This window comes from Sceloporus undulatus, chromosome 4 (genome assembly GCF_019175285.1).
Source record: "Sceloporus undulatus isolate JIND9_A2432 ecotype Alabama chromosome 4, SceUnd_v1.1, whole genome shotgun sequence".
In the NCBI taxonomy this organism is placed as follows: Eukaryota; Metazoa; Chordata; class Lepidosauria; order Squamata; family Phrynosomatidae; genus Sceloporus; species Sceloporus undulatus.
This window is the reverse complement of record NC_056525.1, coordinates 234,931,235-234,955,002: the sequence shown is the minus strand read 5'-3', so window position 1 is coordinate 234,955,002 and position 23,768 is coordinate 234,931,235. Positions and strand designations below refer to the sequence as shown.

Sequence of the window (23,768 nt, the reverse complement as noted above, 5' to 3'; positions counted from 1 at the left end):
CTACCTGTTTGCTCAGGTCATGTAGGCTCAGGCTCATGGTCTCTCTGATTGAGTCTATGCATCTGGCATGTGGTCTTCCTCGCTTTCTATTATCCTCCACCTTCTCTAGCAACATTGTCTTCTCTAGTGAGGCATGCCTTCTCATAATGTGGCCAAAGTTTGACAGCCTCAGTTTAGTCATCTTGACTTCCAGGGCGTGTTTGCTTAACTCAGGGGTAGGCAACCTGCAGCCTGCGGGCCGGATGCGGCCCGGCAAGGCCTTGGGACCGGCCCCTGCCCGGTCCTGCCACCGATTGCCGCCGGAGCCTTTGGCCTCTCACGTGAGGGCGTGGGGCCTTTGGCCTATCAGGAGGAGGCGGGCAAGGGGAGCAAGCGGCGGGCAAGGGGGGCAATTGTCTATAGAAGCCTCCAAAACATGCATTTATATTAACATTTTTTTAAAAATCAGCAAATTTTTTGCGTGTCCTCCATTTTAAAAAAAACCTGTCCCCCATTTGAAATTTTTGTCCAACATTTGTCCCGGTTTATTTATGTATTTAATTTTTTAAAAAATTATTTCATTTTTTTTTTGGCTTCGGCCCCCCAGTTGTCTGAGGGACAGCAACCCGGCCCCCCGGCTCAAAAAGGTTGCCTGCCCCTGGCTTAACTATTAATGCCACCTGGCCCAACCATCCCAACCCTACTGGTAACAGTCATTCCAAGAGATGGAGGTCTGTTGTGCTGGTGATTTGGGTTCTGCAGTCCTGTTTCTGACTCCTGTAGCCTTGCATGCTGTCAAGAAAGGAATGGAAATATCATCCTCCCATGCCCTGATCATCAGCAGAACAGACCTCCACCTCTCAGAGGAGGTTGTCTGCTTGTAAAGTAGGTTTGAGATGGCATTTATGATTGTTGCAATAGTGCCACAACTGTGGAGATTATTAAATGGGGGATGGGAGCAAAGCCTGTCCTTATCCGATCTATGACAGCAATTGTGTGAAAGACATTCACACATTCACGCTGATCCTGTCATCAACCTGTCAGTGAAGTGGAATTGCATTAACACAACATGAAGGGCAAGGACAGGGCAATGACAGGATAAGCGCAACATCGTGTGAAAGTTTTTCCCACAAACGTAGTCAATCTTAGTTTAATGATGGGACACTGACAGGATAAGTGCGACGTCACATGAAAATCTTTTTGCAGTTGCGCCATAAGGACAGCAAAAGGATGGGACAAGGATGTCCCATCCCCCATTTGATCATCTCCTGTGACTACATAGTATTCATGAATATGGAGCAGTTATGGACCTGTAACTCTAGGTTACAAATCTGTAAATGCAATACAAAATGCCAGCCTATGTCCATAAAAGGATACAAGAGCCTGGCAAAGGCCGCTATGCGGAAAGTCTGAAGGTTAATGTATATATCTTTTATTGCTCCATAAACCAAAGTGAAATACTTTGATTATCAACCTTGTGCGACCTGGAAAATTTTTGTAGCACAGTAGCTCAGATGAAGTGGCTTCTGATTACGCCTTGTGCAGATACATAATGGATACGTGGTCTCGGGGTTAATGCTGAGCTAGTCTTGTGTTAAGATAAACATATAAAGTGCATATTGATGAGTACAGCTGTAATACTTGCAATAGCACTTTTATCCTGAGAACAGCGGTGTTTAACACAGAGATTGTAGCCACTGAAGAACTATCTCTGGAGATGGGAGGTTTAAGGCATGGAAGATTATTGGTAGGAGGGGAGAAGTAACTGAACTCTGCAGTAAAATTCAGCTAAAATCACCAACAACGTTTTTTGAATCTCCAGAGAGGATTGTGGGAGATGTAGGTGGATGCAGAAGGAGGAAAGGATGGGAATTTTTTTCTTCCATTACCAACCTATTTTAGTACGTAGAGAGATCTTGTAGGACCTTTGAGACTAACTGAAATAAAGAAGTTGGCAGCATGAGCTTTCATAGATGACAGTCTACTTCCTCAGATGCTGATTGCATTACGCTGTATTTATTCAGTAAGGAGCCTTTCAGAACAAGAGAAAAGAAGGGGTCGCATTATATGAGTGAAAGTTTGCACCCAGGATGTTTGTTTGTTTGTTTATTATTTCATTTTATGCCCCCTTTCTCCGAAAAAAAAGGACCCAATGTGGCTAATAAAACAAAAACAATGTTAACAACTTTACAGTAAAAATTTAAAAAGTTAAAATCATTAAATTAAAACAATATAAAATTAACATTAAAAACATACAAAAATTAAAACATAACTAAAACAAACACCCTATGTTGGATAGAAATCAATTTTAATGCTGTATTGTTTATTTTAATGTTGTATGTTTTTAAATTGTATTGCTTTAAATCTGTTGTTCGCCGCCCTGAGTCCTCCAATTGGGAGAAAGGCAGGATATGAGAAAATAAAATAATAAATAATAATAATTGTGTTACATATGCAATTTCTATTATTAATCTGTTTGGGAGGAAATATAACTAGTGCGATGTGAGGCTGCCTTGTGGAAACCTGTATTTTGAAAAGAGGCATGCCAAAAAGCCAAAGGCATTTCATCAAAAGCTTATACTCTTCAGATTGAGAATTAGAGCTGAAAAAACGGATTACTGTGATAAAAGATAGAAGGTTGTTTCAATCCAGCTGGCAGTTAAGTACCAGACAGAAAATGAACTGAACTTGAAATATTGTAAGATAACATCCACTTTTCCCTCCCCCCTTTTGTTTTGTTTTTTCAACCAAAAGCCTGGAACAATTATAAACTGCAGCGGCTTAAAAATGAAAACTACTTGTGACATCTAAGACTTAGATATTTATTTGCTTGTAACTGGAAATGAGTGCTAACTCATCCACTGTGCGGAATTAAAGATGCAGGGTCACAAGAGCTGCACAAACACTTGTTGAAGAAGAGGCCATCTGGATGGCATATATTCTGCCAAAAACACATTCCTTCGAGGAGAAGGACTCAAAATAGCATAAATATGGGTTTATATATATATATATATATATATATATATATATTAAAAATTGTCTGGAGAACCGCATGAATACACTGCATACCATGCATCTGGATAAGTAGCCACTTTCCTGACAGCTGCTCTTACAGATATCAGAAATCTATGGCAGAAAAGCTGTATCTGCTAAAGTTCAGAGTCTCTAGATTGGGATGGGCAAAGTGCAGCCTCCAGGGCCATTTTTGTGGCACCCAAGGACCCCCAGGATCAAAAAATTGTCCCAAAATGCCCTCTAAGGGGTTTGGGTGGTATTTCCACCATTTTTGGGGGGGCCCTTGTGCCATTTTAGTCCCAGGATAGATGGGACCTCTGTTTCTTTAGAAAGAGAAAATGAACAGAAAGTGACTTTGGCTCATTTCCTGTTGGTAAAAACAGGTCTCTCCTGGGCCTCACACATAATAAAAATGCTCCCCATTGTCCCTCAGGTGATTTTATGGTTATTTGGGGGCAAAAAAATTGGTTGATTTTTGCAGTGGTGGAGGTGATGTCAAGATGGATCACCCCAATTTCTTGGGATGGGGGCTAATGGGGCCTCCTTGCCTTCCATGGTTGCCCATCCATGCTCTGTCCGAATATGAAGGAGTTTAGTCTTAGGAGTTTATCACACTGGGGCTGATTTCGACATTAAAGATAGATTAAAGTGCATTTAAAGAATCCCACAAATGAAGTGGAAATGGCGAATAATTCCATAAAGGATTATCAGACTCAATCACTCAAATAAAGTTATATCGGAAATGCATTGTTGCTGAAATCCAGAAAGTAAAAAGATGCGCATTAATGCTTCTTTATGACCATTTTAATGGTGGGTTTTGTGTGACGTCGTGTGAAATCGTTTCGCGTAATTATGCAATTTTCCCGGGATATTCATGGGATAAACTCCCAATCTCCGTCGTGTGATAAACTCCCTAGTGTAACCATTTAATGGCTTACCTGATAAATACTATATATGCTATCTTTTATAGTGGTTTTAAGACCAAAATAAGGTTAAGCTAAGCTCCTCCAAGGATTTGCTCATGAACATGGCATTGAATTAACTTAATACTATTGGGGCCTAAAAATGGAGAAAATATTTTCATCTCCTGCCATGCTAGTGATGACTGGGAATAAAAGGATAGTTTCATTCTTTTTGAGTTACAATTGCATCTTTAAAAGCAGAAAGGAGAAACTACATTATGAATTAAAGACAATTAATGTTAAAGAATTGCCTGGGAACAAGTCTTGGAACAAAGAGCAGATAATCTTGATGATTCATACTTGCTATGCGCCATCCATTTGGGAAGTGTCCATGTTCAAGACTAACCCTGCCACACCTTTCTTCAGTCTGTCATCTTTACACATCTTTATACAGATAGTATGGCTGGCTGGGAAAGTGAATACAGTGGAACCATCCACATTCACTGGGGTTAAGAGCGCAGAAAATGAAAGCGGAAAACCTACAAATAATAATAATAATAATAATAATAATAAAAGAATTTACCTGAGAAAACACCTCTCTAGGAATCTCTAGGTCCCCCCACTTCCATCAGGTGGAAGTTCACCATAGAATTGCATGGAGGACCTACAAATGCCTAGAGAAGTGTTTTCTCTAGGACTCCCTAGGTCCTCCAGTGTGACTCTTTGTTCAACTTCTGGCAGAGTTTGACGGAGGAACTAGAGATTCCTAGAGAGAACATTACTAGAATTCAAAACTATAGCCATGTTAGGGACAAAACAGACCGGCAGTAAGAGCCAGCTTCCTGGCGGCGTGGAAGAGTGGGGTTCAGACAGCGCATGCCTCCAGGCCACTGGGAAGCCACACAGCTGACCACATGTGTGTCGGCTTCTTGCCGCTTCAGCGGCATGTCACTGAAATGCCCCAAAGCCACCAGCACACTGGCAAAGCCAGCTTTTTCCCAGCTCAAAAAGGAGCAGCTTTCTGCCACTTCTCTTTGAGCCAGGAAAACACTGGGTTGTGGTGTATGGCATGTGGTTGCCGAGGCTCCAGCCCAGCAATCAAAGGGGCGGCATCTGTTTTGACCCTAAGTCTGCAAAATCAGTATGTCAAGAGATCTTACAGTGGTTCTCGAACTTTGGTCCTCCAGGTGTTTTGAACTTCAACTACCAGAAGCCCCAGCCAGCTTGGCCAACTGTTATGAATTCTGGGAGATGATGACCAAAACATCTGGAAGACCAAAGTTAGGGAATCATTTTTGGTATCACCTTTGAGGCTATGGCAGTATGAGCTTTCGTAGACTTCAGTCTTGGGAAGGAGACTTCAGTCTATGAAAGCTCATGCTGCCAACTTCTTTCTTTCAGTTAGTCTCAAAGGTGCTACAAGATCTCTCTACTACTGATTTATGAATAAATTAGTACAAAAAACAATACTAAGGATTCTGTATGAGTGTAGTATGGGAGGAGGTCAATGGTGAGGTGACACCATGAGTTACCATACCGGGTGACACCAACCCTAGTGACTCCGTTGACCTTAATGCTATGCTATCATGGGTTTTTCTTGGCAAGGTTTTTTTTTCTGTGAAGAATCAAATCCGCAAAAGTCAAAGCTGCAAATGTGGAGGGCTGACTGTAGTAGCAATCCTAATGCAGGTCCTACTTGTGTTGTGTCTACACTAGTGGATCTTAACCTGTGGTCTGCACGCCTGTGTCCTCGGAAGTGGTCCGCAAAGGCATGAAAGCTGCTCAGCAGACTTCTGATAGTGCCTCTGAGGGAAGGTTTAGTGGCTGGTGTAATTGTTAATGGTTCAATATTCCAGTAATATATATATGTGTGTGTGTGTGTGTGTGTATATATATATATATATATATATATAGGCATCCGCCAGGATTTGGTTCCAGGATCAATGCTTCATTCCCATTGTATACAATGGCATAGTAAAAAGGCACCCCTTATATAAGATAGCAAAATCAAATGTTGCTTTTTGGAATTTAGATATTTTGGCATATTTTCAATCCGTGGATAGTTGAATCCGTAGACAAGGAATCCATGGATACGGAGGACTGGGTGTATTATTATTTGGATTTTAAATCTTATGTTAAGTCTTGGGGTGCAGGAAAACAAAATGTATTTAAGGGGGGGCCTGGTAAAGAAAATGTTAAGCACCACTGAGCTCAACGGTTTGCCATCAGTCCCCTTAAAATGTCCAGATTTTCATTGACCTTAGAAACGATGGTGAACAAACTGCAATTAAGAAACAGTAGGCAAAATAACACCAGATTATTGATTTACTGGCTTCTTACATTACAAAGGCCCTCAAAGCTATTTCCTTGGTGGAAAAACACTTGATATGGTATCAGAAGAGATTATTTCTCAGGGCAAAGGCTGCCAGCTCAGGGCTTAATATGGAGCTCCCAAAGAGAAGTTTCAGTTACAAAATGGCAATTTGTGAGACTGGACCAGAGCGGATGAATGGGCTGCAGGCTCCAGGGAAGTTTAATTTGCTCAGGAGCTATATCCTGAAATATTCATTCTTATCTTAGGAGGATGCTTGCAATCATTATTCCACATGGAAACAGTAATTAAATTGTGAAGATGTACCGGAGCATGTACAAAGTAAATTTATATCGTTTCCCTACAGAATAATGACAATACCCAATACAATATTAACAATAATAGTAATAATGATGATGATGATGTTTATTTCTTACAAAAACCATTAACAGACACACCACATCAGTTAAAACACATCAGTTAAAATACATATCAATTGAAAAGGACATGCATACGACTTAAAAGGACAAGACATACACATTAAAACACTCCACATTTAAAATTAATCCTTTGGGTGTTCATCAGTTCATCAATAGGATGTTTTTTTCTATCTAGGGCTGCATTCACACTGCAGAAATAATCCAGTTTAACACCACTTTAACTGCTGTGGCTCCGTTCTATCGAATTTTGGGAACTGTAGTTTTGTGAGCTATTTAGCCTTCTCTATGGTCCAAAACACACTAGAAATAATCCAGTCTGGGACCGCTTTAACTGCCCTGTTTTAAGGCTAGGGAATCCTGGGAACTGTAGTTTTGTGAGAGATTTAGCCTTCTCTGTCAGAGAGCTTTGGGGCCACAATAAACTACAGTTCCCAGGATTCCCTAGCAGTGAGTCAGGGCAGTTTGAGACCGTTTTAACAGCCCTGGCTCAGAGCTAGGGAATCCTGGGAATTGTAGTTTATTGTGGCCCCAGAGCTCTCTGACAGAGAAGGCTAAATGTCTCACTAAATTAGTTTCCAGAATTCTCTAGCATTGAGCCAGAGCAGTTAAAGCGGTCTCAAACTGGATTATTTCTGCAGTGTGGATTGGGCCAGAGAAAGCTAAATGGCTCGCACAAAACTACAATTCCCAGTATTCCCTAGCATTCAGCAAAGGAAGTTAAATTGTTGTCGAACTGGATTATTTCTGCAGTGCAGAGAGACATGTACAATTTAGTGAATTTATGAAGGACAATCTCTACTGAGGGGCCCTTTTGATGTGAGGGAGGCGGGGCCTCTTTTCGGGCCCGGATTGGTTGTTTTTAGCGCCTGTCAAAAGACTTCGCGTCTATTGGTCAACTGGCAAAAGGGCGCGAGGAGATGGGCGTGGCACCTGCCTTGTCGCTCAAACAAGGGGCGGAGCAAAAAAACTCTTTCCTTTTTTCGCATAGGATAGGCCGGGAGGTGTGGAGTTCTCATTAAACCATCCAAGGAGGTGGGCGTGGCATCTGTCTTGCCACTCACACAAGGGGAGGGGAAAAAACCCTGTTCCTTCTTCCCATAGGCCGAGAGCGTTCTTGTCCGAGGTGATGGGCGTGGCATCTGGATTGTCACTCAAATAAGGGGCGGAGCAAAAAACCTTTGGCTGGCTCCCATAGGCCGAGAGGGGTTGAGTTGTCATTAAATCATCCGAGAAGGTAGGCGTGGCATCTGGCCTGTCACTCAAATTAATGGGGAAAAAAACCTGTTCCTTCTTCTCATAGGCCGAGAGTGTTCTTGTCTGAGGAGGTGGGCGTGGCACCAGGGTTGTCACTCATACAAGGGGAGAGAGGTAAAAAATAGGCAAAAAGGGGGTGGAGTTTTAACCAAATTGTTGCCACTGCGCCTGCGCGGCTCCACCTCCGACCTCACTGGCGCCGTGGAGCGAGCGCGAGAGGGCTCAGTCGGCTTTCAACAGTCGAAGGGTGAGGTCGTCTGTTTTGCTTCTCTCTCTCTCCCCGCAGGGACTGAATAACCCGCCCAGCTTTTGTGAAAGGAGAGAGAAAAGGAGGAGGATGCCGCCGCATCGGCGGAGGAGGGAGGGAAGGCGCTGCCCTTTCTGAACGCAAAGCCGAAGAGAGGCTCCATGAGCGGCGCTCGGTAGCGGCATGTCGTCGCGGTCGCCGTGGCTGAGCTGCCGGTGGGCGCTGCGGCTGGGCTGCGGGTGGCCTCCGCGGCGGCGGCCACTCAACAGCGGCTGCTGCCTCCTCTTCCTCCGCCGCCGCCTGAGCAGCGCCTTCCAACGGAGCGGAGGAGCCCCCGATGAGAGGCTGCTGCTGCTGCGGCGGCGGCTCTTCCCTCCGCCGCTGTTTCCCAGGGCGCTGGGCACCCACCCGAAGAAGGAACCCATGGAGGCCCTGAACACGGCGCAGGGAGCCCGGGACTTCATCTACAGCCTCCACTCCACCGAACGCAGCTGCCTCCTCCGGGAGCTACACCGCTTCGAGTCCATCGCCATAGCCCAAGGTAAAACACACGAAGCACACACAGTGGATATGCATCCACACTGGAGGAATAACCCGGTTTGGAAGCGCTTTGACTCTTTGTCTGGCTCTTTGCTATGGAATTCTGGGAGTTGGAGCTTGTTGTGGGGCCCAGAGCGGAGCACAACAAACTCCAACTCCCAGAATTCCATAGCAAAGAGCCAGGAAGCGCACCCACCCAAAGGGTTTCCATGGCCAAGCCAGGACCCTCTTCTACGCTGGCTCTACGCAGGGCAGCTGTCAGTCTGAAATGACTTGAAGGCACACAGCAACAACAACAACAACAACAACAACAGTTCATTAAATGTATCCAGGGAGACCTGTGTTGGCTGTATAACGAATTACAACAACGTACCAAAAGGCTACATGACAACATGTTGTTGTTGTTGTTGTTGTGTGCCTTCAAGTCATTCCTAACTTATGGTGACCCCAAGACTATCATGTGGGGGTTTCTTGGCAAGTTTCTGCATCTTGCCAAGTTTCTTTTGCCATCCTCTGAGGCTGAGAGAGTGTGACTTGCCCAGGGTCACCCACTGGGTTTCCATGGCCCAGCAAGGATTCGAACCCTGGTCTCCAGAGGCATAGTTCAACGCTTAAACCGCTACACACACTGTGTGTATTATAGCACTGGATGCTCTCTCTTTCTGGTTCTCAACTTGCACATGCTGTGCCTCCTTCCAAAGCTCCCTCCACTGTTCACATAGTGACCCCCTCCCACCCTGGCCTTAGGCAACACCTTCCCAGTGGTTTAGGGAGCTGGGTAGGTTTAGCCTGGGAACAGGTTAAGGGGTGACATGATAGCCCTGTTTAAATATTTGAAGGGGTGTCATACTGAGGATGGAACAAGCTTGTTTTTGCAGCTCCAGAGAATAGGACCCAGAGCAATGGGTTCAAACTACGTACTGGGAAAGAGATTCCACCTCAACATTAGGAAGACCTTCCTGATGGTAAGAGCTGTTTGACAGTGGAAGATCTTGCCTCAGAAAATGGTAGAGCCTCCTTTGGAGGTTTTGAAACAGATGCCGGAAGGCCATCTGTCAGGGATGCTTTGATTGTCAGTTCCTGCATGGCAGGATGACCCTTGGGGTCTCTTCCAGCCCTAGGACTCCCTCTTGCCTTTGACCTTCAGTGACTATTTAAAACTGAACTTGTCACCTCATCACCATACCTGCTAGTTTGGCATTTCCATGGCTATTTGTACAGTCTTGATCAGGGGTAGGCAATCTTTTTGAGCTGGGGGCCGGGTTGCTGTCCCTCAGACAGCTGGGGGGCCAAAGCCAATAAATAAATAAATAAACAATTCTTTTAAAAATTAAATAAATAAATAAACCGGGACAAATGTAGGACAACATTTTCAAATGGTGGATACTTTTTTAAAAAAGTGGAGGACACACAAAAAAATTTGCTGATTTTTAATTTTTTTTAATATAAATGCATGTTTCTGAGGCGTCTATAGACAATTGCCCCCTTGCCCCTGTGCACAAGAGGCCAAAGGCCCCGGCGGCAATTGGCGGCAGGACTGGGCTGGGGCCGGTCCCAAGGCCTCACCGGGCCGCATCCGGCCTGTGGGCCGCAGGTTGCCTACCCCTGGTCTTAATTATGAAGGCCCTTCCTGGGCATCCATTCATTCCATGCATCTGAGGAAGCAGGCCAAATCTACAAAAGCTGAGGGAAGAACTTCTTTTGCATAGTTAGTCTCAAAGGTGTTACAACACCCCTTTGCAACTCCCAAGTAAATTGGTTTAGGATTGCAGGCAGCACTTGGTGTGAATTCAACCCAGCATTTAGTCCTGGGATCCACTGCCCCTCCATCTTTGCCATTGCTTCTCTTTCTGTGGAAGAACACAGCCCGGCAATATGCAAAAGATAAACCAGCAGTAATTTTGAATCTGTTTAAAAAGGCATTCTTGGGATGTTCTGTATCCACCATTAGTCCATTAGTTTCTAGGTTAAGTGTTCAGGGCCTAGGTTGGGCACTCTTTGTTTCCTCTGGAGAAGGAAGAAGTGAAATAAATCCCTGGGACAACAGCTATTTTCAGGCCTGAAATAATAAAGAGTCTCTGAGTATGTGAGAGGGTATTTGTCTGTCTGTTTATGATCCCACCCATCTAGATTTAGGGAGCAGAACTTCCACGTCAAAGAGCCTGGCATCTAGGGTAGGATTGGGCCTCCAGGGCCAGGCATGTCATCATCTGCGATGTGTGCTAACTTGCCATAGTAAAAGTCTGTGCTGTGTGCGTTGGTTGCCAGCACAAGATGCCTTGGCTGAGCGTATGGACTGCCTCATGCGGGTGTGGCTTTGCCTTTGCCTTGGAGAACATTCGTTTTCCATTATTTGGCAATCTGTACTAAAAGCTGAATCCCAGTGGTTGCACAGGGCTAAACTGTACTCTCCAGCAGCTGGGATAGTCCTGCCAGATGGGTATCAGGGAAAGTTTCAATTGTTTCCTATGGTTTTCTAAGCATGTAATAATTCAAAACAAACAAAAAAGATTTTTGGAGATATAAAATCTCTCGAAGTTAACTTGAGGGGAGGAACTTGTCTCCTGTGGGTTGAGAACCTTTGATAGAGCCTTGATATGTAGTTGGAACTGTGAGCACACGTCACTCAAACCCCTGCTGTCCCGTTCTCCTGCAGTGTATCAGGTTGAAGCTGGTGTATAGGGCATAATAAATTTTTGAAACTGGGAGTATAGGAAGGAACTGGCAAAACCACCTGAGAGTATTCTTTGCCTAAGTAAATACTATGAAATTAATGTGGTCGCCATAAGTGGACAGGCAAATTGAAGGCACATACGCCCACACTTTATGATGATGAATTTAACATGTAGCCTGCTTGCTTCACCCCGCTGATGTTTTTGGTTGTGTGATTTATGTGGATGGTACTGTGATGTATTTGGTTGGGTTGCTATTTTAAGCCAAGCAGTCCTTCTGTTTTGTAATATGAGACACAGAATGGAAAAGAATTGTTTTTGTAAAAAAAAATTACAGTGAAAGATGAATTAATAGAAGCACACTTACTGTTTATAAAAATAATGAATCAGGCTTACAGTAGTGAAGGCCTGTGGCCTAAAACTTCATCCTCTAACACAATATTAGATATGCTTACAGATGGAAGGGTTTTGCATGCAGAAGATTTGCAGAAGAGTATGGATTTGAAATTCATGGGGTCACCAGAAGTCAACAGGTGGCTTGAAAGTGCGCACACATACACATGGACACAATACAACTAATTCAGCTTCTCATATTTGTGAAGAAGCAGAAATGAAACAGATATACTGTACCAGAACATTTTAATTGAGAATGATTCTGCTTATATGTATTTCAAATACTAGTTTAGATGCAAAAGCAGGTTGTGTGTGGAAGAAAAATTAATACAAGACTCCTTAATACTCCTCACAGGCTTAATGATACAACTTTTTGGGTATTTTGTTTATATAGCACAATGTGAAAGACACTTTCTAGAGAACAAGAGGACAGGTCCCTACTTACAGGTTGATGTATGTATGTGCCTTCAATACATAAATGTATGGTGATCCCATATATTTCATAGGGTTTTCTAAGGCAACCACCAATACTCAGAGATGGTTTTGCTAGTTACTTCTTAGGAAATACAGCCTACAGCACCTGGCATACATTGGTGGTCTCCCATCTAAGTAATTTATCTGGGCTGACTTTGCTTAGCTCCCAATATACAATAGGATTTGGTGCCTTTAGGATATTTGGATCTATTACTTACAGGTTTATAGCATATAAATCAGCATAGGGAAGCAACAGGCAAATAAGAAGTGTGATAGAGTTTAACGTGCAACTAACCATTCAGACTGAAGAAAAATATATGGTGATCCTGCAATTACCTGCGCATAATTGGATAAAGTGCAGACTATGATGACAGTCCTGTTTAATTTATCACAGTACAGCTTTCCATTTGTAATGTCAGGACATTGTTCTATCATATTGAATGAATGCATCAAATGGCTTGTTCTGGAATATTACTTTATACACAGAGCTTTCATCCTAGTGTGAACAATGTCCATTCAGCTTTTTCCATAGTGAATGAGAGCAGCTGTTATGAGTTCCATTATATATTCATCTGATTTTTATCGTGAGTTTGAAATTACTGTACTCTGAGCATCACTTAGACTCTCTTTCTTATTGATTTTTACCTTTCTCCTCCTCCTGCCTCCAATTTACTGTTGGACTGTGTCTGCCAGCTGATAATTCCAGAGTAGTTTCATAGATTAAAGGTACTAAAGGCTTTCACATGGAAAATAATTAAAAACCCAATCTGAAGTTCTGATTTCTTAAAAGGCTACAGGTAATTTGCAGCAACCTTTTATAACTGACATTTGGTGTTTCAGTAGCTATTTAACCATTTGACTTTCATCTGTTTAAATATGTCCTTGAAAAGGGCAATTGGCTGTGTACTCCCATTTTCCCAGAAAATATTTTAATATGAAATTTGTTAGCCTAAGAATTATAATCAATGGATGGAAGAATATAACCATTCTACATCTATGTGTGTATGTAAAAAGAAATTAAAGATGGTGTATAATTTGTGTCGTATAATAATTTACATGTTTGCTTACTGTAGTAGTAACTACAGCTGTGAAACAGTTCTTCTGGTAGAATTCAACATCCCAATTATTAGTCATCTATTTCTTTCTGTAAACTTTCACAGAATGAGAATACTGTATTGCTAACTTGTCTTTAGAGAAGCTTGTGTGTTACCTGAACCTGCCTCCTTCCTTCACCAATATTGCAGAGCTGGAGCCTTGTAACGGCTTGCATGTGTTTCTCTTCACATTTGCTTTTAGCATTTTTTGTTCTACCACTGCACTCCCTTCCCCCAATCCCTTGGCATGTGACGGCCAGGGAGTGGCAGGAGATTGTATTTATACAGGCAGGGAGAGGATGAGAAATAGTTCAAGTTCTCCTTCTGCAAATCACAGACTTTTTTGTTTCATTTCTGTTTAACATTTTGAATCAGTTGAATTCAGAAGTTGTGTGATGCCAGATGTCTGATCCACTAAAGGGCTTGAGGGTACTTGTCCTGATGATCTGACAAGGGGAAGGGATTAGGATTGTTCGAATATCGTGGGCCCTCAACATTCCCTGTGGTTAGGGGTGCAGGACCCCCATGAAAGCGGAAAAACTGCAAATAATAGAACACATTTTTTTTAACCTAAGAGAGCACCTCTGGAAGTGGACCATAGAATTATCCCCAAAATGACTAGGGAAGTGTCTCTCTAGGAATCTCTAGGTCCTCCAAAGCAACTTCTAGTGAACCTTGGCATGGAGTCATGCTGGGGTGCCTGGAGATGCCTAAAGAGAACATAATCAAATCAGGGAATAATCAAATCCTCAGGAGTCAAAGCTGCAAATGTGGAGGCTGACTGTACAGTGAAACCAGTCACTGTAAGATTTACTCTAGCCTTATGTGACATCACAGTAAACCAGATGACTGCTCAAAACCATATCTGTTTCCTTCTGGGTTTGTTTCCAGGCTTTCAAAAGTTTTGGCTCTCTGACAGATAACTGTACTCTTCTAAATGTTCTTGTTTTGTTTTATTAATAATATTTTTGCAGTATTCATATCTTTTTGTCAGCTTTCACCTAAAGGGATCAAAGAAAGAACTCACGACTAACTTACATTTGATAAAATCATTAATTTTCTCTCAGAATGACATAAAAGTAGCAAAACAGATTGGTTAAAGCTACATATACTGTAGCTTGTTAAACCATACACAGAACAACAAAGATTTCTAATTTAGATTAGCTCAAAAATTATTTAAGTAACAATTGTTCTCAGCATGAAGAATCAAAACATTTTGGGGGATGATATGACAATGGCTCAGGAAAACTTATAGAAATAAAAAATGGTATTACTTATTTAATAGCGTGTTCTGTTGGTTTTTACAGTGATCAAAACATTACCAGGCATATTTAATTCTTTATATTATAAAAATGGTATAGTAATTACTTTCTTAAAGGTAAAGGTTTTCCCTTGATATGAATGTCTAGTCGTAACCAACTGTAGAGGGAGGGTCTCATCTCTGTTACTAGGTTGAAGCGCTAACTTTGTCCAAAGATGATTCTGTGATCCTGTGGCCAGCATGACTGCACAGAACACTGTTACTTTCCCACTGAAATGGTACCTGTTTGTCTACTTGCATTTGCATGCTTTTGAACTGCTAGGTTGGCAGAAGCTGGGACTAGTGTCAGGAGCTGACTCTGACACTTGGCACTTGGGCCTCGAACTGCTGACCTTCTGACCTTACGATCATCAGAATTGGCATCTTAACCACTGAGCCACCACTGTTACTTTCTTATAATGGTATTAATCATGTTAGATTAACAGAAGAGGTGTAAATGCTAAATGCATTCAAAATTATACCTGAAATATGACTACGTTATCTTACATAATATGTTGGACTTAAACCATTGTAACTCACTACTTTGGCTGTTGTGGGGAACGGAGGATGGAATCCTCTACCAAGTGTGCAATGTCCAACCCCACAACCGACCTTAGTTGTAGCCCCCCTCCCTCAACACATCTGTTTCCTTACAGGTGGGAAACTGAAGAGGTGCAGCAGACAGGTATCCACCCATCTTCCTAAAGCCGCATGCACAACAGTGACATAATCTGTAGAAACCTGTGGAGGTCCCTGCAGATATTTATTGCTTTACATCCACATTTGTAAACACAGCTAGATGATTGTCTACTATCCCTTCTCACTCCTCACCAGCCAAGCAGTGGCCATGTTTGGAAGGGTTGCAGCCAGAAAAAGGTGGGACTGGGCCAGAGGTGATAGTCGTCTTGGACAGGAGACATAGCTATGTGTATCATAGCTACCTTGATGTATCGTAGCTACATTCAGGTTATCAGCCAATCCGTTAATGTGCTGGAAAGTTGTAGATTTTGATGACAACTTGTTTAAAAATTAATTTTCAATTCCTAGGTCCCCCCCCCCTCCGTGTATTATATGGTACAACACTGCATAGTCCACAGACAAAGTCATAAATCATGAGCAAAATTGGTAGCTCCAGACCGCTTCTATCTCCGGAGCATTCTGGTGGGAGAGATTGTGCCTTTAATTAGTGCTAGGCTTCAGAGACACTCAATGCAATTATTATTTTGGCTTCCAGGTGTTTCCTCGGCGCAAAATGAGGCAGATTCCTCCTTTGACATCTTTGGGATATAAGTGAAGATACATCTTGAAAGTTCTCTGCAATGGACAGAGTACTTTCATTGTTAGGTTTTTTCAAGTCATTTCAGACTTACGGCAACCCTAAGGCGACCCTATCATGGGGTTTTCTTGACAAGATTTGTTCAGAGGAGGTTTCTCATTGCCTTCCCCTGCGGCTGAGAGAATGTGACTTACCCAAGGTCCCCAGTGGGCATCATGGTTAAGCAGGGAATTGAATCCTGGTCTCCAGAGTCATAGTCAACACTCAAAGCACTACACCACACCAGCTCTCACAGAGTGAATGGTAAATGTCCTTTCACTTCGCCTGATTTCCAGGTGCAGATGTTTGTGAGAGAAGTGCTTGTGAGAAAGAGTTTTTATTTTTAAAGTAGCACTGATGACATATTGGTAGATTTCTGTACTCATTGTAACAAAAGTAATTAATATGCATTTTCCTGTGGTACTGTACTAAATGTGAGTGATTTGCAAGACAAAAGGTATGTGGATTAGGGACACTAAACCCCACTTAAGAAGTATAAGAAAAAGAAAAAATTAAATTAACCCTTAAATTTGAGAGGCCTAAAAACCAGTGCTTTCCAGCTTACATGTGATAAAAATTATCGCAGAGTAGAGAAAACCTTGCATGAGTCTTCTCAATTTTTAGGCTACCAATGTATATGTGAACAATGGTGCAAATGCATAATTTTGTAGTCAGGTTACATATAGGCTTGTATACAGGGCTGACGAAGATAAAATCGACATGCTCCACTAGTTGTTGTCTAGTAAATTGATTAAATATTTAAGCTATCTAGTTCTGGCCAGATAGCTTAGAAAGATGAGAAAGAGGAAGAGCTATCAGTGGCTATTGCCCAGCAGTATCAGAGACAGTACACCTCTGTATATCTGTTGCTGGTACCCTTGAGAGGGAAGGTGTTGTAGTGCTTATGCAACTTCCCTAAGCATCTGCCTGATCCCTGTGTGAGCAGAATGCTGAATGATGAAGGCCTTCAGTCTGATTAAGCATCACTGTTCTTAAGGTAACTGAAATTCAGTGGGAAAATATACTTCTCTTAATTCCAATAAACAGGAGAACAGTTCACTGGTGTCTTGCAATGATATGCAGAAAGCATTGTAACAGTCTGGCGTAAGATAGATCGACTGATGTTAGCGTGGCTGATGAGTATGATACCTCAAAAATCTGCACTGACATTAACCTCAGGAAGTACTAATAAAAATCCACCAAACTATGGCACGTTACACACCGCCATAAGGGACGTCCTTAGGACGTCCCATTTTGAAAAAGGGGCGTCTCTTCCAGACGCCCCTTATGCTATCATGGACAGAGTCCGTAACAAATGGCGGCAGCTGTTCCACATGGCCACTGCCATTTTGACGTAACGGATGCTCTGCGAGTGTGCGCTTTGGCACTTGTGGCGTCTCTTCCAGGTTGCCGGAACACGCTCCTTCTTTGCAGCGTGGAGGAGTCGTGCGGTTTGGCTGCTGCGACTCTTCCACGCTGCAACCGGCAGCAGCCCGAGACCGCTCCTTTTGGGTGGTCTGTAACGGGCCTATGATACTTTTATTGGCCAACTGAAATGCACAATATACTTGTTGCAAGCTTTCAAAGCTGCACTGGCTTCTTCATCAAGCAAGATGTTACATACCAGACAGGAGAAAAAAATTGGAGATGTTGGTAAGATGCTTGCATTTTGTTTCTGTCCTTAGTTGGTAGGTGTAGAGGTAAGCTTGCAACAAGTATATTGTGCATTTTGGTTGGCCAATAAAGGTATCACTGTTTGGTGGGTTTTTGTTTGAATTCACTAAATGGCCAACACAGCTAAACCTGCATGTTCGCAGGAAGTAGATGATAATATCCTATTTCCTAGATTTCACTTCATTAAAGCATCCTGACCCAAATTAGATTTTTGTTTGGGTTATACTTGCCTAGATGGCCACTTTTATCAAGAACCTCATCAGTCTTTGGTGACAAGAGAAAAAATTAGAGATACATATATGCAACAAGAATTTGTGATTGTCTTAACCTAGCTAGAATTTTTTAAAAAATTACACACCCGCCCCTATAAAACAGTAGTCACAATAAAAGACATTAAAAACAAGCTACATTACCTTTCAAGTTTGTTCAGAAATTATCTAAATACCAAAAAGATCATGTAAAATCTTGCTGCTTTGGCATTTAAAGCAGAGAAGTAGTGGCTTGATGGTGTTTATCCCTGCTTAAAACCTCATACACAAAAGCTGATTTTTCCCACATTGGGGTCCAGATGAGTATGCAGATAATCTGTAAGCAGTATAAAGTGCAATATATCAAATAGAATCAGATTAAACCAGAGAGCAGGAATGTGTTTTAAGAAGGTGAAGTAGTAAAAGAAGCAAAGGAAACACAAGCCCTACAGGATGTTAATGTTCTTTTAGTTGATGCAGAGGTGCGGAAACTGTGGCTGCCTCAGATCCTCAAAGCTCCCCAGCACCCCTTAAAATTGACTTGCAGTTTACTTTTTTTGTTAGAAAAAGGCCTTTTCCAGACCTATGAAATGGCTGGGGCAGAATAGACCCAAAATATGGCAAAATTTGTCCCCTGTGGGGTGCACTTTAAGCACTTTTTTCAAAAATTAAATAAATGCAGCATGTGAATATGAAGGACCAAGGCAGTCATCCAACCCCTGTTATGATGTCTTAAGCACATAACAGCAGCATGGCATAAAATAAATTAAGAATGCAATGCTCATAAGAGAGTAAGCATTTGACTGTGAAGACCAGGGTTCACATCCTGGATCTTCCATGTAAATCCATTGGTTAACCTTGAGCAAGTCACACTCTCTCAGAGAATGGTTGTGGAAACCCCTCTTTGAAGAAATTTGCCAATAAAACTCTATGATAGGTTCACCTGAGGGTTTCCAGAAATTGGAAACAACTTGAAGGCACACAACAACAAGAGCCATTGAACTTGCTGAATTTTGCTTCTGAGTGAACATGCTTAGGATTGTGCTACACATGAGTTTGAATGAGTTACATAAACAGTGGTACATAAATCACAAGTACTCTAAACACTAGAAGGTAAACTAGTGTGATTGACTTTTTATGTTTGAAAAACTTTAGCATCCAGATTTCCTAAACCACGGGTACCATTTGAGATGTCAGTGAAGCAGATAGTGCCACCAGAGCCAGCCAGTAAGTGGGATATAGTAAACTTCCATTTGCTACATAAGCATGCATGTCCTGAAGTGATGCTGTTTGAACCATGGATCTTGTGTGTGGTGCATAAATGCTGCTGCTTCTCCATTAAAAAAAACTTTACATAAACATATTAACCTCTACTTCTTTCAAGTAACTTAGCGTGTTCTAACAAAAATGTTGCTTCCATTATCAACTTTGTATGGCCACATGTTTTAGATTGGTTTTCAGATTAACTAAAACAGATTGTTTGCATTCTTACCAGTCTATTAAAAGTACCTTCATTGGCTGAAATCTTTTTTATCGTTTTTAATGAAAGATTTGTAGACTAAAATATTCAGTAACATGTAAATTGCGTTATAAACTAATGTAGTTCCACTTTTATCAAAGGGTTTTTGATCATTTTTTGAAGAAATAGTAGTTCAGATGGTGTCTGAATTACTGAATCTATATTAAAATCATTTGTGTTCTTCCAAAAATCTTTGGCATACTGACTTTGTCTAACTTGTTTGAAAAAGCTGACTTTTAAAATTTGAAATATTTGTGTCACTTCTTTAACTTGTTATAGTTCTACAGGGAACATGAGAGGAACCTTGCTTAAGGAGATACAAACTCTAAAATGTCCAGCAGTCTCCTTTTTACAGAGGCCAGTCAAGTGCCTCAAGCCTCTACTTGGAGGCAGCAGCCCTTCCAGTTTCATGTTCCCAGATACTTATTTTCACTTGTATATGGGTACACTGCAGTTAGTGAACTAGATACAGTGTGCCCGTGCCACATGCTGGTACGCCATATATGGCTTTAGCTTATGCTGAAGCCCTGTGGCGGGAAAAACAATGGTGCACACACCACATGTACGTGCCCCATTGTTTTCAGTGGGGCTTGAGCATATGTGTTTTTCCCTTACATGTGGTGTGTGTGTCCGGAATGGATCCCCCACATAAGGGAAGGGCCACTGTATTTTCCTTGGCATTACTTCTTTGACAGAAAAATTGGCACCAGAGGCAGAAATAAAATGGAAGGAATAGAGAGAGGTTCCAGCACCACAAAAAAAAGCGGAAAAGAAGGAGGAAAAAGAGTACTTCACCATGTTTCAACAAACTGTTTATCTGAACTAACAATTTGCACATGTGAAGTGAAACAGGCCAGCCTTGCATAAGTACTGTAAACAAAACAATTTTAAACCTTCTACAGACCACTTGAAAGCTTCATCCAAGCTATCCCTGGATATTTTTCTTCTTCCAAAATGCATCTGGGGAGGATTTTTTCTTTTTCTTTTCACCAGTCTCCACTGTTCTTATTTTAATTATGGTGACCAGTCCTACAGATCTGTGCTTTCTTTTGTGCTGGGTAGGGGAGTTGCTGATGGGACAGACTTTTATGCTTTCCTCCTTTTCTCTCTGTTTTAGTATTCATGCATACTCAATCAGGAATTCTGGAGGCAGTCTCTGTGTGTCTTGGCCATGCACACCTGCAGCAGGATTGACAAGAGCAGAATTCCATTCTTTCTGAGCTCAGGCTTTATTGCATTGTTTACTGCAGACATGCTGCTGCAGTCACACACCCTAAGTCTGTGTTTCTTCAGCCCTCTTTTTCATCAGCTTCATAATGCTGATGCTACCAAAACAAAATCAATCAAACACACAAAAAACCAACCCTTTCCAATTTACAAGAATAAGAAGGAAAAAAAGGTGGCGAGCTGAGTGAGCATGAAAAGAATTTGTAAAAGGGAACTTGTTTATCAGAGGCTTCATTAACTGAGGTATGCCAGTACTACTTCTGAATGTTAGACTGTGACTACCTACTGATAATGCCTATCCTCCATGAATTGTATAATGCCCTTTAAAACTAGCATATGCTCTTTTAAAACCATTTAAGAGTAACAGTGAATCCTGTCCATTAATTATGTATTATGTGAAGGACTTTTGCTTGAATCTCTTACTAGTTGCTTTCATTGGATGACCCAGGTTCTAGTATGGAATAGATGCTCTCTGTCTACTTTTTTCTTACCATGGGTAATTAAAAAAACACCTTCATGTCTGTTTTTGTGCTAATTCTAAAGTTTTCTCATAGAAACAATGCTCTTGCTTTCCTGATCATTTTGGTTGCTCTTTTCTTAATTCGGCCACATTTTATATAGATAGCCAGCCGGAGCTAGAAGTCTGAGAGAAAGGAGATTAACTTCTATATTTTTATTGAAGGAGTAAAAAACCTAAATGCATGAAGTGTCCTGGTTTTATCATAAAAGGAAACATGACCCTGATGTATATTTGCTTTTTAATTGCCACTTTTTATTATTGTTAATCTGCTCATTAGAGTTTGTTCCTGAAATAGGAAAAAGCCTTCGGGGCTCTGCACCGCTCCTTTCAGCGCTGGATCGGGGCTGTGGCAACTGCATGCCATGGCCCCAATCTAGCACTTTGCCGCTTTAAAAAGAAGCAGCAAAATGCCACTCCTTTTTAGAATGGCAAAATGCCGTTCTTGCCACCATGATGGCAACTTTTTGCAGATTCTTCAGTGCAGCTCATCTAAACGCTGCGCCGAAGTGGTGTGATGCCGCTTGCCATCTGGTCAGGCGTGCAGCATGACACCAGCATCAGGGCGGAGTTGGGGCATGCAGTGTGTGGTTGCCACACCCCCACTCTACCCCGATGCTGGCATATATCACGGGCCTGACAGCCAGTTTATTGCACATTGAAAAAGGAAGCCCAGGGTTTAGAAAGGCCTATGCCTTACAAGCAAATAAAGATGAACATAAGCTAAACAACCAATAATTCAGGCAATAATTTTTAGAGCTTAGCTCAAACTACAAAGTCCTGGTGTGACATGTTGAGTTCTAATAAATGCTAAAATGTCCTATTTTTCTGTCAAGTTAAACTGTTTTCTGTGTTCAAGTTATCTTCTTGATATCTTAAAATGTTAACAGGTAGTTAGAGAAAACATGAGATTAGGAGTGTTTGATTTTCCTCAAAGAATTCAAAGTGCAAGAAAAGAGATTTCACCTAAACATTAGGAAAAACTCCCCCCCCCCTGAAAGCTCTTCAAAAAATTTTTGTGGAGCTTAGAAATATGAATATTTTTCTCCTTCTGAAAGACATTCTAAGTTACATCTTTTGATTAGCTCTCTTATATTATGTCATATACTTGTAATAAGTCTGTTCTTTGAAGTGTACGCTAGATCAGATTTTTGAAAATATAGCATCAAGCTCTATAAAGAGGTGAGGGAAATGATTATTTGATTTATATGTCACTTGAATAGTAGCAGATAATTCAGTACCAAAAACAAACCAGTTTTAATAAATGCAGCAGAAACAGTGCAGGCAGAAAAAATAAAGAGCAATTTAAGGATGAAATGCCTGTTGTTAAACATACCTTGTACATTGAAATCTTCAGTGGAGGTTCTTCCTGCAGGTATTAGTTCTGTTGTTTTTGGTGAGCTGCATAGCTACCAGTGACAAGGCTTCTTGGGGATGTTAGCTGTGGAATGCTCTCCTCGAAGAGGGATGTGTAGGAAACATTAATAGGATATTGCGTTGTCATCTGCAGAGTTAGACCTCAGATGGTTCAAATGTTGAACTGGTAACTTCAAAGTAATTGTATACAGAGAAACCTATTCTTTAACTCATGTATGAGTGATATGATGACTTTTCATAGCTCCCCCCTCCCTTTTAGAATAATAAAACAGTCTTCCATTCTTCAGATGAAAGTAGATTATTCTGTGCTGACTTAATTTGAATTGGAAGGCTGAAAAATTGTTGTATGGATGTTTTCTCTGGTACTGTGCCATTTGGCATAGTTCTGATGTACCTTTCCTCCTTTGATTAGGCCAGTGTTCCAGTTTTCAGATTGGCCATGGTTGCATAGTTCTTAGACTCATTATGCACCTGTCTGAAGACTGGCATCTCTACTCTGATCAAGATGTTACAGTGAAAACTGGTGCCAGTTCTAGGAATTGCAAAGTTTAGAATTTCATCCTATCCTGATCACACTGATTTTGGGGTATATTCCTGCTACCCTTGTGGAACTTCATACTGTATTTTAAAAATAAAAGTATGTGAAAAGTGGCCTCACAAATTGCTAATTACTTTACACTAATAATTACTTGAGCATTAACTAAGTAGTATAGCTGCCCGGTGGGATCGTCATAATAGAAAATGCCTACTGGCAAAAGCATTTCAAGTCTTCATCTGGACCACAATTTATAATCCAATAGAACTTTGAAGACCTTGTATTTTTTTAATTAAATAAAGACTTCTAACTCCACTTGGTTCAAGAAATGCTGAAAACCTGATTCTGCTTTTTTTTTTTTAAAAAAAAAATACCGTTCTACTTTTTTTCATTATGAGACAAGATATAGTTACGTATATTTGACTTTTTACTGTGCAGAGGTTGCCATTTACTGTCTGTGGGCTGCAAGTTGGCCTGGGGAGAAGTTCTGCAGAAGTTCTTTATTACAAAGGCTGGGCAAGGATGGCTTTCCAGATGTTGTTCAAACACAGGTTCCACAGTTTATCACCACTAACTATACTGGTTTACAGCTCATGAGAGTTACAGCCCAACAATATCAGAAGGGCTGCACTTTGCTCACCTCTCTTTAGAAGGAGAAATGAAGAGAAGGGTTACAGCAGGTAACCTGAGTTGAGAAGTGTCTTGTTTATTACTGAGAAGATTATGGAATATTTG

The 23,768-nt window shown here is 41.5% G+C and overlaps 1 protein-coding gene across 2 annotated transcripts in view; it reads left to right on the top strand.

The window, feature by feature from the left end:
- Nucleotides 1-8,096: 8,096 nt before the first annotated feature.
- TMEM65 (transmembrane protein 65) overlaps nucleotides 8,097-23,768 on the top strand; it is a 29,747-nt gene continuing 14,075 nt past the window's right edge. Inside the window, exons 1-2 of one of the 2 annotated variants that reach the window (XM_042465803.1) lie at nucleotides 8,097-8,689; nucleotides 19,014-19,085. In XM_042465803.1, coding sequence (XP_042321737.1) covers nucleotides 8,332-8,689; nucleotides 19,014-19,085 — 430 coding nt within the window. In that variant the 5' untranslated portion in view covers nucleotides 8,097-8,331. The remainder of the gene's footprint in view (nucleotides 8,690-19,013; nucleotides 19,086-23,768) is intronic. The other variant, XM_042465804.1, reaches the window with a different exon arrangement.